The sequence below is a fragment of the Cygnus olor genome, chromosome 1 (genome assembly GCF_009769625.2).
Source record: "Cygnus olor isolate bCygOlo1 chromosome 1, bCygOlo1.pri.v2, whole genome shotgun sequence".
NCBI classification, from domain to species: domain Eukaryota; kingdom Metazoa; phylum Chordata; class Aves; order Anseriformes; family Anatidae; genus Cygnus; species Cygnus olor.
Window position 1 is genome coordinate 147342549 of NC_049169.1, and position 19193 is coordinate 147361741.

At 36.0% G+C, this 19193-nt stretch overlaps 1 protein-coding gene across 2 annotated transcripts in view; it reads right to left on the reverse strand.

Annotated features, from left to right (window-relative positions):
* Window positions 1-1082: 1082 nt before the first annotated feature.
* ANKRD10 (ankyrin repeat domain 10) overlaps window positions 1083-19193 on the reverse strand; it is a 37889-nt gene continuing 19778 nt past the window's right edge. Inside the window, exons 4-6 of one of the 2 annotated variants that reach the window (XM_040537107.1) lie at window positions 9371-9606; window positions 5572-5667; window positions 1083-2733 (exon numbers count right to left, since the gene is read on the reverse strand). In XM_040537107.1, the coding sequence (XP_040393041.1) occupies window positions 2267-2733; window positions 5572-5667; window positions 9371-9606 (799 nt within the window). In that variant the 3' untranslated portion in view covers window positions 1083-2266. Of the gene's footprint in view, window positions 2752-5571; window positions 5668-9370; window positions 9607-19193 lie in introns of both variants that reach the window. The other variant, XM_040537098.1, reaches the window with a different exon arrangement.

The following is a 19193-nucleotide window of genomic DNA, read 5'->3' on the forward strand; positions in this document are numbered from 1 at the left end:
ACTAGCAAGTGGCTGAACACACACACACAGATGAATTCACAAGAAGTGCTTTTTAAAGTAAAGCTGCAAGTCCTCTCTTTGAATTTGAAACACAGCGTCTTCCAAAGTATTTTAAGGTGAAGAGATGTGAAAAGCAAGTGAATGAAACCCGAGTGTACACAGTTCTAAAGATCGTGTCTTACAGACTACAAATCTTGTCATGTTAGAGTCATGTACCTAAAATTTTAATATGTGAACAGACACATGCAAACTTAGTTGATACCCAAAGAAAATCCTTGAGGATTCAGTTTATAACTAAGTACTTAAGATGACAATGCTTATTATAAGATGCTTTGATGTATTAGAAAAACAAAAAAACAAGCACATGCAGCAAACTCTGGAAATACTAAAAAAAAATCCCCAAACCAAGCACAACAACAAATTTAAGCTAATGTCTTTTGTTAGCATGATGGCAACAGCACGTGCCTCTAGGCACCACATCAGCAAATTAAATTAAGAACACAGCCCGGATGCAGTTCTTCAAGCACATGCAAATAATTACATGCATGCCAGAAATAGCTTGTCTCAGGTGGGATTCACCTTTCTTTAATCATCTTGTTTGTCTCCAGAAGGCACCAAGGAATTTTGCTGGTCTGGCCAACAATCTGCAAAATGCCCGGTCAATTTTCCTACCAGTGCAGCTCAGCGAGAATGCAGCTCTCCATCTGAATACACCGCGGGTATCGTATGGTGAACCACACGGAGTGTAAAGTGTATTTAAAATATTGACTTCTCTGCAGTCTGTACCATTTTATGTGAAAATGTTCAAGGGAGAGTACAGTTTCCAGGAAAATCAGACAGCCAGTGTTTTTAACCTATTTTTGCAGTTCAGGGCTGATACAACCTTTACAGTCAGAATATCTTGTGTGTGTTTCTGTGATTCAGTCAAGGACAACTTACTCAGTTGTTCACATTTGCTTCCAAACACTGACAAAATTAAGCAGTTCTACAGTTGCACTGAGAAAGATCACAGAGAAACATGATTTAAAGCTATTAAGAACTTGCTCAAATTGCCAACAAAAATATAATGTCTAAACACGGTATTCAGATACAATGTAATATGTTTATTTTTTAAATCCAATTTGTAAAGATCCCTTTTTAAACAAAACAAAAAAATCAACACAATTCAGAGGGCTTATCTCATTTACCATATTCTTCCCACCCACTCTTCATTTATCATATCACAAAGCAGCAACTTATATTATTAGTGCTCATATAGTGCACTTATATGAATTTTGATTTGTGTATTAAGCTTTAAATACAATGTATATCCATGAGCATAGCCCAGAGTACACAACATTACATTTTCAAAGCATGTTAAAAAAAGGACAATAAATGTATATCCAAGACAGTCAAACTCAAATATTTTGACCTGGCAAATTCTCTAACAAGTAACAGTAATTTTAAACTGCATACAAAGCAGAACAGTGCCAACATGCCTCCGGTCTGTGAGCTATGGTAAAATATCAAGCATACACATAAAGAAGAGAAGCGAAAGGAAGATGCCACAAATTCAGAACTAACCTGAGGCACACCCAACTGCGACTGAACAAAGGCAACCCACCTTCCCACTCTATAATGCAAAGAGCCCAACAACAATAAAAAGCACTCCTATGCTACGGAAAAGTTAATGTTTAACTTTTTCCAAATTTTGTCTCTGCATTTTTAAACAACTTGCTCAAAAAATGTAAAGATGAACATCTAATTATACTGAACAAATGTACAAAACCGTAAAGTCAGAGAAGCTCTGTAAGATTGCCACTTTTCAACCTTGCATAGTGATAGCTGGCATTGATATTGCTACCATAGCTTCAGCAGAAGATAGGGAAAAGGAAAATCTTTACTTCTAAGTATGCACATATGTAACATTTTCTTCACAAAATTCATTTAAACGTTGTTTTAATAAAAGGGGAAACAGCTCTAAAAAGGGAAAGATAGTGTTCACAAGCTGAGAAATAAAAAAATACAAAACCAGAACATTCCATAAAAAATGAAAATAACCATTCCATCATAACAGCACCTATTTTATCACTAAATAAGCCCCATACATGCAACAAACTACAACTATTGTATAAGGCTGTCAAATTAAAGGTTTACTTTTCATATAAACAAAGTGTAAAAATAGCAATAAGTTGCAATCTTCAAATTTAATGCTATGTGAGGATTTTGTCCCCCCAGATTCATTTGGTAGCAATTTCAATATGCATTTGATATAAAGGTCATTGATCTAGGAACCATGGTACAAATACATTGTGCCTAAGACAGTATTGTCATACCTCTGTTCAACTTTAACAGAATTGGAATGCTCAACAACACTACTAAGCTCGGGGATGCTTTCAGCAGTATCCCCAAAACCATGGTAGTGTCCATAGTGCAAAGTATCTCCAGGGTCTTCCACCCACGAGGGCCGGTTAGAAACGCAGCTACTCGGGCTTCCATTCAGATGAAGAGACCCACACATATCAGTGGGATTATTCATGGCCTTTTCCGGCTCCTCGGTGCCATTACTGGTATGAATTCGATGCCTACCGGGAGAAGTTATTCCAGGAATGATTCCGTTAGGTGTTATTGTTAAACACTCCTCACGCCTGGTATCCATCCCACTGAGCTGTTGCGCGGCGGTGAAATCCAAATGTCCATTGATGGCACATCCATTTGTCAGTGCATTCAATATGGAGCTACTGCTATTCATATCTGCATTAAGAAATACACCTGTCACCAAAAATTAAGAATAAATCGAAATACATCAAAATGTCTCCACTATACTCCACTGATTTTAAAAACGTTTCCATACACAGCTTTGTAAATAAATCTACCCTTTCTTTATTTGTAACAACATAGGTAGTTCAAAGTAAGGAGAGCTGATCACTAAGCTTGAGTCAAGGATTGTGATGTCAAAATCTACCTACGTTCAATGTGCAAATATACTCGTATTAATCTTTCAAAGACAAGGTGAACTGCTCAGAAATGATTTCATTTAACTCTATCAAACAAGTGTAGCAGGCAGCATTCCGGACAGCATTTTGAAAGGTGGAATAAAAGGCTTCTTTCCATCCTAAATGTAATGCCCTCTTGGGATAAAACATTATATATGTACAAGAACTGAGTATCTGTGAGAGGGTGATGAGTTGTTTTTTTCTTTTCTTTTATTTTCAGTAATAATTAATCTGTGTTTATTTTTTTTTATTTTTTATTTTTTTCTTTTCATCGGTCACTCTCACAGCATGGTATACTCTGAAGTAGGCCAAAAAAAAAGAAATATTATGTTGGGAGGCTAACATAAAATGTTTCAAAGTTCCTTTATTCAGAAAGTACTTCAGTTTATCTAGCAGCCTGCTAGATAAGATCGTGAGCAGGTTTATATTTAATGAGTTTATAGTAACATCTGTACAATCCACATGCAAAAGGCCATACAATAGCAACAGCAGAGTGCACAGAAGACTAAAAAAGGTTAATGGCAGGAAACAAAATTCTAAAAATGTGCATGCAAAAAAAGAGACAACTGTTTTAAAGCAATTTCTCTTTTGAATTTAGTAATTAGTACAATAATTATTATTTCCATTAACAGATTTCAGCAGTGTGTCTGAAATGTATTTTTTTGCAGTGGTACTCAAAAGTACTAGCTCAAAAGCTGCATGATATATTCTGCCTTAAAAATGCCTACTAGTAAAGATTAGCAAGGCAAACGTAGAAATACAGACCTATAAGGTGACATTTGAAGATTTTACATTGTTCTTGACCTTGGATACATGCACATATGTTTGAGTATACACGAATGCATAAACCTATGTGCAAAACAGGGTTGTATTTACTCTGTATTTCCAAATCAAGCCCGTAAGTTAGTCTGCGGGTAACTTTCCACAATTATAAAACTTTGGGTTTTTGCTTAAGTGATGTATTATGAGTACCACTGTTTGACAAGGAAGAACCAGAGGCTTTGGTTCTCTATTAGTCCTCCACATGGATATGATTTGAAATATGGATTACGATACTGATACTTCACATACAGCAATACACAATGCCAAGAAATGTATTAATTTTGTAACTCGGTGGATATACTAACCGGAATTTCCTGTTTCATCCCTACATGAGTTAAAATAACCACATCAACTGAACTTGCTAACCACAAATTCTTACTGAAAGTGAAAAAAAAGCACCCAAACCCATCAAGACATCAGAGCTAATACTTCAGTGATGAAAACGCAGAGAAGGAATTTCAGATAGTGTTTATTAACTGAAAAGTGCAAAATGTTAACTGTTTAAAAATAAACCCTCATAGGCTGGCTTTGCCAAATCAAATTTAATAAAAATGGCACTATTGTTAGTTAATATGCAAAAGTAGGTAATGAATAATTCTAGTGATAATTGTAGAATGTTACTACTTTTTAAAAATTAGCACCTATAGTAATAGAGAATATTCATGAAAGACAATCGTTTTTCCATAAATAAGAACACTTGGTAATTATCACTGGAAAATATCATAATCTACTTTTTAAGTACTGACTGTATATATATGTATATATATTACTTCTAATATATTAAAATATCTATCCGTTATCATTCCCTTTGGCGAATCTGATCTGTGGTACAAAGCATAAACATTTTTATCACAGAACACACTAAGAAATTCATTTCTCAGTATAATAATAACGCACTATAATAGTAACTCTATAAACACCCCGGGGTTACCAAAAGCGTCTTGATTCAGCAGCCCTGAAAAAATCTTAGACCATTAATATTCACTAACACTACTAACATTATGACTGTTTCATGAAGATCAACGTACAAAGTCCAAACAATTTTCCAAGGTACTTTAGTTCCAAATACCAGTTGAAGACCAGCAATATGCAGCTTTTTATTTGCATTAAAAACCACAGATTTGCTCATAGCAGGATCCTGCACTTATATTGCTGTCTGAATAAATTTTAAACACACTATGTATGTCTAGACTATCCTACACAGCATTTTTTGAACTATTTTGAATATAGTTTAGTTGTTATATTATTTTCAAAGCTATATAAGTGCTACAATGTTTCCCTATCAAATCTTATTAGCAATTAAATCTATTTAATGGAAATGAAATGATTCATTTAAATTGTTTCTGAATTTTCTTTAACCTGAAATCATAGCAACTAAAAGCAAGGCACAACATAACACAAGCCTTAAGTTAAAAGTGAAACAGCCATTGTCAATTTCTGTTTATCTGAGAACTACTAACAAACCTTCTCTTTCACCATTACAATATTTGTCATGAAACAGCTAATTTTAGATACCCACTAAAACCCCAGAATAGTGGGTGTTACAGCAATACAATAGTTTTCGAGACTCTAGATGACAATGTGCAAAATTAAAGAATTAAGTCTTATACTTAAAAATAAAATGCATATTGGTTCTTGCAACGACAAGGCGTTTGCATTGCAGAAACAGTGTATATTTCAATTTCTTTTGGTCCAACAGAACTACTCTCCTGTTGTTTGGTGTCTTCAACCATTTGAATGTTGTTGTAGTTAACAGGAAACTGTCCACTCCCACCTGATACAACAGCAAACTCTCTGTCAACGTGCATATTGTCAGCATCGTCCTCAACTCCTCCATTCATCATTGGTATTAAGCCATCAAAGCTGTAAGCTGGTTAAGAAAAAGAGGTAAGCTTAGTCACTGGTGCACACTTGAACATTCAGCCAACAGGTGAGTATTTTGGTTATTAAAACAAAAACTTTCTACATAGAAATCTTGGAATCGCAGAATGGTTTGGGTTGGAAGGGACCTTAAAGCCGAAGTTCCAACCCCCCTGCCAAGGGCAGGGATACCTCCCAACAGACCAGGCTGCCCATTGAAAGCTTCTGATGTGTTTTGAGATTCCAAATGTGCAATAAGCAAATGCTCAGTAGTTGCATTTCCATTTTTATCCCTCAAAATGGAGACTTACCAGAGCACCTATCAGACTTTGCACCTGTATATCAAGGAGTTATTAGCCTGACGTACTAATAGGTTGACTAAAGAGCAATTTAGGTTACCCAACTTTAGGCTTTACAGCGTGCCCGATGGATAAAAAGCAGTCTCTATCCCAGAGAATGTCTGCCTGGCCAGCTGGGACTGCTCCCTCCTTGACTCCCAGTTCCCAGAAACCCAAGTCCGAGCCACACAAGACTGCTCCAGGGATCCCTTCAAGAGCTGAACAAACCGATCTCTTTTCTGATAAAGCCAAAAAGTGGCTAGACTGCTTTATGAAATACTTATGAAATGCTTTAAGAAGCCAGACGGGCTTGAGTGCACTGTCTCTTATAGCTACCAGCCACGGTACTCCTCCGGTATTAGCCCAGCAGATCCTGCACTTCTCTCACACTGACACTAACACACCTTTTCACCTTTTTGTACCCTGCATACACTCACCATTATGTTTTAAAGGGCTACATTAGCAGACTGCAAGTCAACTTGCATTACCTTGGGCACAACAGAAATTTTAGTAGACTACTTGTTCGTAAGGAACCTTCAGCAACTACGAATGTGTTTCAGGGCCAAAGAGCTCACACAGGGCTTAAAGGAGACCAGGGCCTTGGATCAGTGAACCTCACATCACCCTAAACCAGGAAGGGAAAGGTGTTTTCTGCAGCTACCCAGAGGAATATGACGTGCAGTTCCACGCTGGCACATCCAAGGGTACACCCAGCACCGTTCCCTGTCCCCATCCCGCAAAGGGCACGCAGCAGCAGCCACGTTGAGAGCCACGATGCTGATACAGTCGGGTCACCTCTTGCGCACAGCAAGCCAGCGTTGTGTGGAGCACGCGGGGCAGTCTGCCAAGGGCCACGAGCTAGATGGACAGGGACAGGACTGTGACAAACGCACCCATGCGATCGGTTGGCCTGGTGTGCATCACCTTTGCATTTGACCCTGTGCACCAAGCAGCCGAGGAAGCAGGGAGAAGTTGCTGGATCCAATTTCAGAAAAATGGACGTAAAACCCTGCTAATGTTTCTAAGCCAAAACTATCTGGTGTACATTCTGAATGCTGTCCTGCACCAGGAGTGCCTACAGATGTGCATTCATTAAGTTCAGCTTATGGTGCTCATTTTTATATTCCAATAGCAGAGAGTAATTTGTTTCCATCGCAGTGTATCACGTATCAGTGTTGCATAATTCTGAAGCCAAAGGACTTTAATATTGTGTGCCTGATAGCAGGTATATGTGTGCATAAAAACAAAATTACGTGTACGTAACTCTTGCCCCCTGCCCAGTTTAGCTATTTCAGGACAAAGGGTGAAGCACAGCTCAAGTATTTCTCCCAACTCTACTGCCTACAGTCTCACTGTAAGGGGCACATGCTGTGCCTAGGCACGATGTGTAGATTTTTCCAAAGGAGTGATTATTCTAATTCAGGGCATGGCCATCAAAACCCTACCCTTTCCAGCAAACACAGGGCGCCTGCACTCTTTGAAATCCAGAATCTCCCATGCAAACAGTTTTAAAGTAAAGGACAATAGGAGAGTGTGCCTTTGGTAAGGGCAAAATTGCCAAAAAATTGGTATTGTTTTGTAAAAAGGCTAGCTAAGCACAAAGATATACTGATGACTTCTCATTACTCACCTTTACTGTTTACAAAGTGCCTCAAGACCAGTGATTCATTCCCACTCCAACAGACTTTCTGCATTATTATGATAGATATTTCTGACGCTGATGCCTTTGAAGGCAGACATATCAGATCAGAAACTTCAGTTTCAATGGTTTGGATGCACCTCTTAATTACTCTATAAACCTTCAAGCAAATGCAGCAAAGCATTTACCTTTGGTTGCAAAGGTCTTAAAAAATCATACTTGTAAAAAAATTCAAAAATTACCCACACTGCTCCTCTACTTTAATATCTCCATTTTTGGTTAGGAGACCTCATTCACTTAAACATATTTTATTTGTTTGCCCCATCCGCAGCTGCAACTGTTTATGCTGAAAGGAAATGCAGATACTGCTATTTCTTGGCAACATATATCATAAAAATAGCTTGCCTAGCGCCACTCCTGCACATTTTGGGGAAACACAACCTTGTGACTAGATTGGAAGAATTTTCTGAAACTAAGAGATTGCTGGTTATGAACATTCAGAAGGAACAACTCTTCAAAAAAAAACACACACAAAAAAAAACCCTTTCCATTTAACTGCACAGGCTCTCTTCTCCACCAGGAACGTATTTAGTTTAGACCAACCACATAAAGCAGTGTACCCTAATTATGATTGGCCATGGAGTCCCATGTTAATGCCCGATTCTGGGATAGCTGAAATGGTGGCTGGATGGCAAGTACTAAAGCAAATACTAGAGAGGGACAACGTAAATGACATCAATATTGTCTATATCAATTTAAAACATTGTTTTGGCCTCATTTCCACTCTTGTTAACTGGAATTAAAAGCACCAGTTGAGCCCATTTTATTTGGCTTACTGGAAGCCACACCTGTTAGACCAACATGAACTTCAACTGACGAAAGTGTCTTCAGTGATGACCTGCCAAGTCCTTCTCCCAGTGCTGGATGTAGGAACAACAAACGTTCGAATACCGAATGCTGGATTCCTTTTAATAAGAGTTTAATGGGATGACCATAGCATGGAATAGAGGATATTCTCTCTCATGTTATTCAAGGTATTTATAAAATTAAAAAAAGACTTCTTCATACAGCCACCAAAACTATCAAGGTACTACTCCATCACGGCTGGCAGGGGAAGCAGTGTTATCCTCATTGTACAAGGCTGAATATGAATGCTCAAGATTCATTCTAGTCTGACATCTCCCTGTAACTTATCCGTTTCCCTTGGAACAAAATCCTGGAGATTTAATGTAAGCTCACTTAATGTCACAGATACAATCTTTATCAATTGAGAAACGTTTTTGCATCACATTTATTTCATCCATCTTGCCTAGTAAACAGTTTCTGAAGTGTGAATGAATCCTGAAATGGAAAATTACCATCAGAACACCCAGGCTTCTTTGTGAATTAAGGCAATATTATGTTGCTCTCCAAAACAAGAAGAAATTGAGGAAGGAACAGAAGCTAATTTCAGCTGCTGCTCTTCTGCATGTTATTCTTGGCATCATGTAACTGCAGAACTCTCCGGAAATAGAAATTTCTGAACATGCCAAGATGCTAACAGGGATCTTATGGCACATGTATATTCTTCAAAGGATGGAAAGCTTTATTTACCTACCTTTTGTATTCATATGTATTTTAAATATGTTGGTGAGTTTGTGAATAATACTCAACATCCAGTCTGAAAGGCTTTAAAATGTTTATTTTCCTTTCTTGGCAACAATATCACCCCATCCCTTTTACCTCTAGTGTCTCACCTTCCGTTCTAGCTTTCTTTACTCCAGCAGACTCCATATCTTCAAAGGATCTCTTTCGACTTGTCCCACCACTGAATGGATTGGGACCTGCATTCTGATGAACCCCATTTAAGGTGCCATTGCTATAGTAACGATTCAGGTGACAGTTCTGGAGGTTCAAGAGAAACTGGGCACATTCTTGGAAGCCCTGGGTATGTGCAAGGTCTGCTGCTGTCAGGCCACTGGCATTTCTCAAGCTGTACAATACAAAGAAACTGAATTACACTCATTCATCAACCTAGCTGGCTGCTGCTGCTGCCCTTACTGACTATCTATCTGTTGGCGATGAGAGAAAGCATACACTTAGCAAATTTCCATTAAGAAATTAGTTATCAATCTTAGTATTATAACTAACTTAACTTTTCTCACATACATCTGGCTTCTAAGCAAAATTTGGGAGACAAAACACTTTAAAATAAAATCAATATACTATATGCCTTAAAAAAGCATCTTCCTATTTAAACTTCTCAAAACGCTTTATTCTAAAATAGTCTGAAGACCTGATCTTTACATAAACTTCAGACTAATTTAAGCCTTGAACGTTACCATCTTCTGCAGTTTATTTTGCAATCTATATCTTGAGTAAAAGATCAAATACTCAAAACAAGCTTAACATGACTTGGCAATTGTCCATGGCATTCTGGTTTCTAAGGTAACAACAACATCACTGTTCCTCCTAACAATAAAATATACACATACATAGAAAAAAAAGATAAGATGCTATACTTAGTTATGCTTTGCTTATAGGTTTTTCTTTTTTTTCCTGATTTGTTTCTTATTTCAAAGTGTGTGACATCATAAGTGTTGGGACTTGCTTTGTTATTTGAACCAAGACTTTTTCCATGTACAAGAGAAATGGCATTGGATTTTGAATATCCTAATATATCAGGGAGCTTATAAATGAAACCAGATAAGACATGTAGACTTGTGGAGGTTTAATTTGCAAGAATGCTGTAGGACATGTATTTACACAAACATACAGTATGTCTGTGCTTAGAAATACAGAATCCTGTCATAAGGAAGCGCAGAGAACTGGCAACAAGAAGGCTAGAAATGACACAACTAGACTGTGAAGCAAAAGATGCCAATGTATCTTTCCTATTTTTTCCCTCCTTTCCAAACATAGCTAACTAGTTAGAAAAATGGATTTTTGTTTCTTGGCTTCAGCAGTTTATACTACAGCATATACTGTAGTAGTTGAAGTCTAAGACTTCAAAATCCAGAAAGAGACTAGCCACAGAATGAGAATTTAGAAGATGAATAGACCTGATTCCTCTGTTGCGACTCATATGCAGTAGAAAACTCAATCTAGTTCATGCAAAGAACACAAGGAACAAAGCTCAGCTTTACTTCCTAGAACACTGCAATTTATTTCCTATAACAATGAAAGACCAGAAAAATCTTTAGAAACTATTACAGCAAGACTAATTCCATAAATGGATACAGCTACATTATGTAAGATTTGGAAGGGTAAATTGAAATACTACAGAATCAGCAAGCTTATTAACTAGGAAGATCAGGGTAATTTCATTCCATTCTAGAATTATTCTAAGTGATCACTTACTTGGACTACTAGTGAAAATCCAGAGAACAGCAGCAAAGAGCGTCCCAGAAAGCAAGACTTTAGAAGACTGAAAAAACTATTTGGTCAAAAGAAATGAAATCTCAGGGTAGCAATATTAGCTTCAAACACCTAACAGACAGCTGCAAAGAGACTAATATGTTCTGTGCATCCAGTGCTGGCAGTAAATGAATGGGATTAATAAGAGCAAAGTATATTTCAAATAATGCACTAGGAGAAAGTTTCAGAGTATAAAGTTAGTTAGGGTTGTTGAATCTGCAAAGTGTTTTCTCACCTCCTCCTTTTTAAGAACAGACTATGAGGCCAGAAATTCTGTGAAATATAGTCGATCCTTTCCAATGCCACACTAGATGGCCTGTTGAGGTTCCTGCTAACCAGCATTCAATGCTCTTCTGTTCTAATTTACTTGTGTTGCAATACAGATAAAGTATTTCAATATTGATTTTGAACAAAGTGAATAACTCCATTCTCTCTAATCTGTTTTAAATTTGCTGGCCCAAAAAGGAAAATACAAGAAATCTAAATGAGCAAATTAAAGATATGCAAAGATAAAAACATGACCAAAACAATACGGTGTTGACTGAACACCTAATTTAATAAAACATCAACAGATAATAATTATACCATTTAGCAAATGTTACTGAACAGTATATCTCTGCTTTGAAAAATGGACTGTAAGACATAAAAATAGACTGTAAGATTTAACTGTAAGACAGACTTTAAGTCACCATTTCCCAAAGTAATGGTGATATAAGCTGCGAGAGGCATTTGGAGATGTATGAACTAAGACCCAAGAGTAAGGCTAAATGTAATAAATTTTGAGAAAGTTTGTTTCCCAGAAACAAAAGAAATGAGATCTAAATTAATGTCTGACAGATTTCAACATGTAATCAACTTAGTAAGATTTTTTTAGATCTCTCCCCTCCCCACTTCTTCTTAAACGCCTTATTCCTAACAGGCAAACAAAAAAGTACTTGTCCTAAGGAAGTATTTTAGAAATACTGCATAGATTTTGTAAGGACTCAAGCAGATTGGATGTAACATTCTTGATTCCAAGAGTTTGTAAATTTCTCTCTTAAAAATCTGAGTCTGAATTTAACCTAACAATTTCACAAGGACTCACTTTGTCAGGAAGTTAGCAAAAAAAGAAGAAAAAATATAAAGTAAAATCAAATAAAAGGGGATGTAGATGACTCTAGAAACTCGCTCGCCAACTGCTACTCAAGAGAAAACAACTGTAAAGTTCTTTCTGCCCTCTTCTCAGTGGGCATAATATGAGGAATTCTTCTACATTCAGTTGTCAAGTTCTGTGAATTTAATAGAAACTTGATTATTCTAGGACTTTCAAATCCTTTCACATTTCAATTAAACGTGCTTGTATTCCAATATTTTCAGGAAGGAGAAAAGCAGAAGTCAACAGAAATGGCACAAACTTTAGGTTTCATTTTCTCAAAAAACAATCTAGAAAAATAACATTCTACTACTTTAGCAGCTTTTTTAGCCTTCTCTAGGAAAAAAACCACCTGTCAGTGGGAACACAAATGGCTAAAAGAACTAGCCACGCTACACTAGCTCATCATAAGTGTAAGAAAAAATGGCAAACTCAATTAGCCCATGCATAAATCGGAAAGATAAAGCCCTTAACAGGTATCACAGTTTTACCAGATTGGAATAGCTTTATGACATGAATTCATCAAGAAGTGTTTCCAAAATATGTAATTAAATAAGAAGTAATGTCATCGCTGTGAGGATTCTGAGTGCATAACAGAAAAATCCAGTCTAATACAGCCTTTCTAGAAACGCTGAAGTGGAATACTAGAAAGAATTAAGAAAGCTCAGACATCTATTCCACCGCTCTTTAAAAGCACTAATCTGGACTTTGAATAGTACTCCCCCGTTGCAGCAGCAGTTACAAGGAACTGGGAACACTTCTACTGAATCTCAAATTACCTCAAATGATGCCAATGTTTGGAAATGAAGCAGCTAGCTCTGCTAGGTCCATAAACTAATATAAAAGCTGTTAATGTAAACAGACTTTATTATGGAAAGGAAAACAGAAATGGTTCACTGCACTGACCATGTATAAGACACATAAGGAGTTTAATCTCTTACATGCAATCTATCTCTATGTCAGTCCTTGATTATGAACTGCAATTATGCAAACTATCAGGTGAAAAAGGAGGAGAAATAATCGAAGATTCTTTTGGATATTAAGCAGTCTATATATGACACAGACTGCATTGTTTAAAAAAAGGAAACTCAGAGAGGTAATCACTATAATTAAGTAAATTGTCAACTACCTCAGTTATTAGAGATGTCCCATGAAAGGCACATCCCTTCATTTCTCACAGCTGCTTACAAGAACAATTTGACTACATCAAGGATACTTTAACTAAAACCAACTTCAAGACTTGGGTTGCAAAAGAAAAGCAGTGAAAAAAATGCAAATCTTTGGACAAGAGGGATGGAAATTTCATGTTTCTTGAAAAAAATTCTTTTCCATCCATCCTTGATTTTTTTTTTTTTAAGTTAAAAATCCTTTCAGTACTAGTTTTGAGCTGACTTTAACCCTAACCTTGAAATAGCCAAAGAAACTGAGAACATACTATTTGATATTAAATCTTCAGGTAAGCGGCCCTTTTATTCTTTCTCATCATACTGCAAATACGACTGTGCTATTTCTCCAACTATTACTCAGAATTTATAACTTACCAAGGAACTTTTCTGCAGGTTTTCTCTCTCCTCCCTTCTCTCTCTCTCTCTCTCTCTCTCTCTCTGTAAGATATTGCACTTGAAAACAAGCTTGTATTTCCTTTCAGGTGTTTTCTCAAAACTAGGCTACCTAGCTGAAAGAAGACCAAGCACGTAACAAGCTAGACTGGTATTTTCCAAAGATGCTTTTATGAAGTAACTATCAGTAAGGAAGATGTGAAAGGATTGAAGAAAGTCACATTAAAGAAAAGAAAATCAGGCTAAGCCTTGCAACATTACATGCATTTTACAATTAGACAGTCTTTTATTACGTAGTATTCACTGACTCGATACAGTATTTTCTAAAGGTGGTCCTATTTACCGTCAAACCCCCTCTCTTCTCCAGTAAATCAAGTCCAAAAAAGTAGATGTCTCTGAAGGTGGTCAGTTCAGCTACAGAAACAGGTGGAGAAGCTCAGAAAACACACTGAAAACTATACCTCTGAAAAGACATTATTTTTTTTTTTTGGCACCGACTCCAGACAGGAATATGTATAAAGGGTTGAATTGAAAAAAGTGAGAAAAATCTCTGACTTAATCTTACCCAGAACTAAGTGCAGTTTTCATTGTCAGAAAATTGATTCACTCTACGCTTAGAAAGCACAAACCTTGCATCATTTCCATTTGATTTTCCATTCATATTTGAAAAACAAATGAGTCCTCTTAAGATAACTTAGCGGTATTTCATTTTGCTTTATAGTTTATTCATTGTATTTATTACTCTTATTACTGCAGTTAAATTAGAATCACAAAGCATGATGTTATTTACCCTCAGCCTTCTTTGTAGACAAAAATCCAGGAGCTGGGAATGATAAAGATGTATTATTTTCCTTGAAGAATGGAAGTTTGGGATGCTAACACCAGAGCAAAAGAAAAAAATACACTTGGAAAGATACATTTTCACACTATAAAGTTATTATAAATAGAAAAGGTCCATGAGAAAAGTTGAAGGAAATCTGGATATGGAGAAGTAGGTGATCTTGAGGTTTCTTGACAGATTACATTTAACACTTGAATTCTGTAGTGACAAGTGTTTTATAAATGAACTGAAAGCATGCACTGTTTGAGTTAAAATTCTGACTTTTGCATATACATTTATTCACATACCTTCTATAGTGCTTAAACAATACTCTTACAACCCAGTATTTCTTCATCCATCAAGAGATGTCCACAGGTAGTCTTCAAAACTGACTAATCTTGGCATGAAGAGGACTTTTTTTTTTTAATTTTGTTTTTCTCCTTCCAGTTGACATCACAACTCCCATTTTAAAGGCCCAGTTTATCTGAGAGTCTTGGTATCAAATTAAAGCAACTATAGAGAGGACACTGTTGAAGCTTATGCTTAGTTATTCCCTACTTCTGAAATGCTTTTAAAAGGGCTGTGTGTGTAACTCAATTGCTGTTCATAAATAAATAAATATCCTGACCAAACAGGATTTGCATATAGAAACACAAAGTCAACTTTCAATTTAGCCTTAGTTTAGGGAGATTTTTATTATCTCAATCTAACCACAATTTGTTGTTTTGAGAAGTTCACTAAAGGAAGGAAAAAATCTGAGGTAAGCTCTCAGAAAATATGGAAGATAATTCCACTGTGATTAAGGTACAGAAAGTACAAAAAAATTAACTTAAAATTGTTTAAATGTACTTTCTTGTAAGGAAGATTTATTTCAAGATAACTCTAAAAAAATTACTCTTCGAAGGATCTGTGGAAAGAAAGACTTGTGTTTCTTGCATTGACTTAAATTATACTGAATTTACTTAGACGAACTTGATTCTAAGATGTTTCAGTTGTTCGTATTTTTTATATTCATTGAAGGAAAAAATCTAGTACATTTCTATGCGTCTTCGATATGTACTACTTGAAATACTCTATCTTCCACTTATAATGTCACATACCTTGAAAAACAAAACAAATGTTTGCTACAAAAATTCAACATTCAATCTTTTTGAAAAAACATTCATATGTAAAAAAAATCCTCTAATTTTAAATAGTGATTACATCACCTACAGCTCACTGTGTTTTTGTTAATGCCATGCGACAATCTAAGAAAATAAACCACAGTTTTTGTATATCAATGTAATATCTGTTAAAAAATACTGATCTCAACTTATCTATTGTTAGTTTACAAATAAAAAAAAAGTAGATAATTGTAAATTAGGGTAAGCAAAGCATGCAAATCTATAGATTCTATATCTGAATTCCTAGATTAGCATTAAAACCAATCACCGCAACAAATACCTCAACAGTATGCCTTGTGTGCAGAAAGGAAGCGATACTGAACATTCAATGCCACAACTGTAAGGTTTTCGGAGAAGCACCTGTGGCAGTTTCAGCAGTTTCTATATGGAATGCTCCCCCTTTCTAGGATTACTTGAAAAAATCAAGTCAATTCGAATTACGTAGCTGTAAAACATTGACATGTGTAGTTTTCACAGTTTCAGAATCTTCTGTTTGATTTAAACGGGCAATGGTGCATAAACAGGAAACTTATAATCATAAGGGATCACATATTTGCAGGCAACATTAAGATTAAAAGTTACATTAACATACATAAAGTGCTGTAGCACATTATTCATTATGTAAGCCATTATCATGTGACCACCTTAACAACAAGATACTAAGCCTTTTATGCCTTTAAAGCATTATTACGTTCATCCTGAAACCAATTTGTCAGTTCTTCACCGAAATTTATATAGAATGGATTAAAATTACCAGTCAACTCATGGCTTCAATTACTTTAAATTTAGTAGGCTGTATCTCAAAAGAATTAGTAACTACTCCTATACAAAAATTAGCAGATAGAAGGATTAAAACAAAAGGAGAAAGAAAAAAAGAGATCAGAACACGAAAACGCCCACAGTGAGAAAAGAATTCCTATAAACATCAGTATACTAATCTAAAATTTCTACAGCAAAGTGATTTTAAAATACTAAACTTTAAGTGTTTTAACCCTTTGGTGTCCAAATACAAAAGTCACAAAATTGTTTTGATTTTTTTTAGATACCAAGAGAATAATTTTCTTAACTAAACAGATGTGTGCCACTGCTGGGGACAGCTACAAAAAAATCACGCTAGAATTACAAACTGGGCATCTACAAACGCACAAGTTGGTGCCAAGTTTTTATTTCACAACAAAACATGCGGCAGCTGAAATTATTTTAGACCTTTTAAAACAAGGGTAGAGATTTTCAGAACATCCTCCAAAATCGTAACCAGGTGAGCATACTGGAAAGAAGGAAGCTCTTCTTTGTGAAGACACTTGTTTCACCTCAGTATCAAGGTCCGCGAAGAACTACGCAGCTGTAACAAGCTCTCGTGTGTATTAGACACATTTGCTCACGATTGAGCAAATGCTGGCACAAGGAAGAATTCATTAACCATGGCATGCAAGTTAGAAATACTACAATCACCACCATCAGATGTTGATTTATTGATTTGGTTTCTGATTTAAATGCTTTAAGAAAGACCTCAAGCAGTTGACTTTGATTTTCAGTATCTCTTGTAGAAATGATTCACATTTCCAAGTAAACTTTTATCTGAAGAAATATGTGACTTTGCCAGCTAGTAGCAATCAAGAATATTTTTTAATTTACGCTCGATTACATAAATTATTCCTAAATACAACTCACAAAGGTATAAAGGACTATGTTAACTCTTAAAATGACAGCATGCTTGCAACACTGCATAACAGAAAAGACCTTCACTATGAAAATGAAAGTAGAAATTTCCTAGATCACTAGCAACAATGAATTCCAAACCAGTTTCTTTTTACTATTGCAGCCACTTTAAGTCCAAAGACAATAGAAGAGTTATTTAGCCAAAAAAATATGAAAATCAGAACCATCACTGCTGTTACTAGTATGTTTCTAGACACAGACCAGGAACTCCAGATAAAGTTGCTTACAATGAGAAAAACATTATGGAAGACTACCAAGGAAAATTTCAGAGTAAACTCTGAACTGAAAAGATAAACAGTGTTGTAATGCAGATTCCTCAAAGATGCCTCTAGTAGCGAATACAATCACCTTATTTCTCTTGAACGTATAAATTGAGAAGCAATGACAAGAGAACTTGAAAAATTAAGAAAGCAAGCTTTTTCCAAATGTGCCAAATGCAGAAAAAAAGTTCAAGAGATTTAGTATAAAAATCATGGACAGTAAGAGCTTGGGAAAACTAAAGAAAGAAGGTAAATTAATTTTAAACAGGCATTTTTGTGCCAAAAGGGGAAAAAAAAAATCAAGAATTGAAGGACTAAAGGTATCAGATGGACTTGTTATTTTCCAGTAATAAGTGTGGCAAGGGAGAATGTCTTTCAAACTACATAAAACTTTATTTTTTGTTATGCTCTTACTCAAGTAGACAGAAGATCTTTTGGATTAAGAAACTACTGACATGCATGAAACCACTTTAAAGGCGCTTCACAGAGTATTTTCAACTTAGTTTTTTCTTATTGAAGAAAGTCTATCTACCAGGTATTGAAAACATCTCGCAAAACAGAAAGAAGGAATTGATCTGAAACAGAATAGTAACATTCTCCCTAACTGACAGCTTCCAAAGCTCTTCCACGACTTGCTAAGCTCTATGCAGTGAAATCCAACACATAACCTGTAGCACAAGTCACACAATTTAAGAAAACTGTTTTTGACCAACCTGAACATGTTGTGGGCCATGCTACAATTGCCTGTCTTTTTTTTTGTCCAGATTCAAAGACATCAGTTAAACTATGATCAACTCAACTGAAAAGACCCAAACTAGAATAGCAAATGAAACCCAAATCAACGCATCTACTACCAGAAGTTAATTGCAACTTGTTTGCTCTAACAATTCTGCAGTCAAAATGTATCAGCAGATCAAGCACGGCATCCATGCAGATCGCCACCACTATGTCAGGACTAACCACCAGAACTACGCAGACTATTGTATTTGGGAATATACTGCATCCTCGTTTCTTCTAGTGTACCTAACATGATGTGCTCCATCCAAGTTTCACTCAGTAAAACACTGGCTTCTCCACCTGACTTAACCGCACCTAGTAATAGTTTATTTTACAGAAAAAAACAACTCATCTGAAGGGAAGCTACGCAGTGAACATAAGCACAGTGTCATATGTAAAGGAAAATCACTTGCCCCTGAAAAAATCCTAACATTCCTGTCAGAAATCTGAGTTATCAAGACTTTAAAGTCTTGGTAACGCCTCGTTTTTCCTTATCCATGTCTTTTTGGACTGAAGAAAAGCCAAGAAACCACTGTTATAAATCACAAAGGCTTGCCACTAATGACTAAGCTCCTCTATCAAGCCGGACCATATCCTGTATCCCCTTTATGTTCCAGAAAGGTCACAAAATATCACTGCTTTAATGAAGAATTTAACTTTACTCATAAAAAGTACCACCTCTCACATTTTTCTCTATTTCTGAACTTATGTCAACAACTACTATTGTTATTCC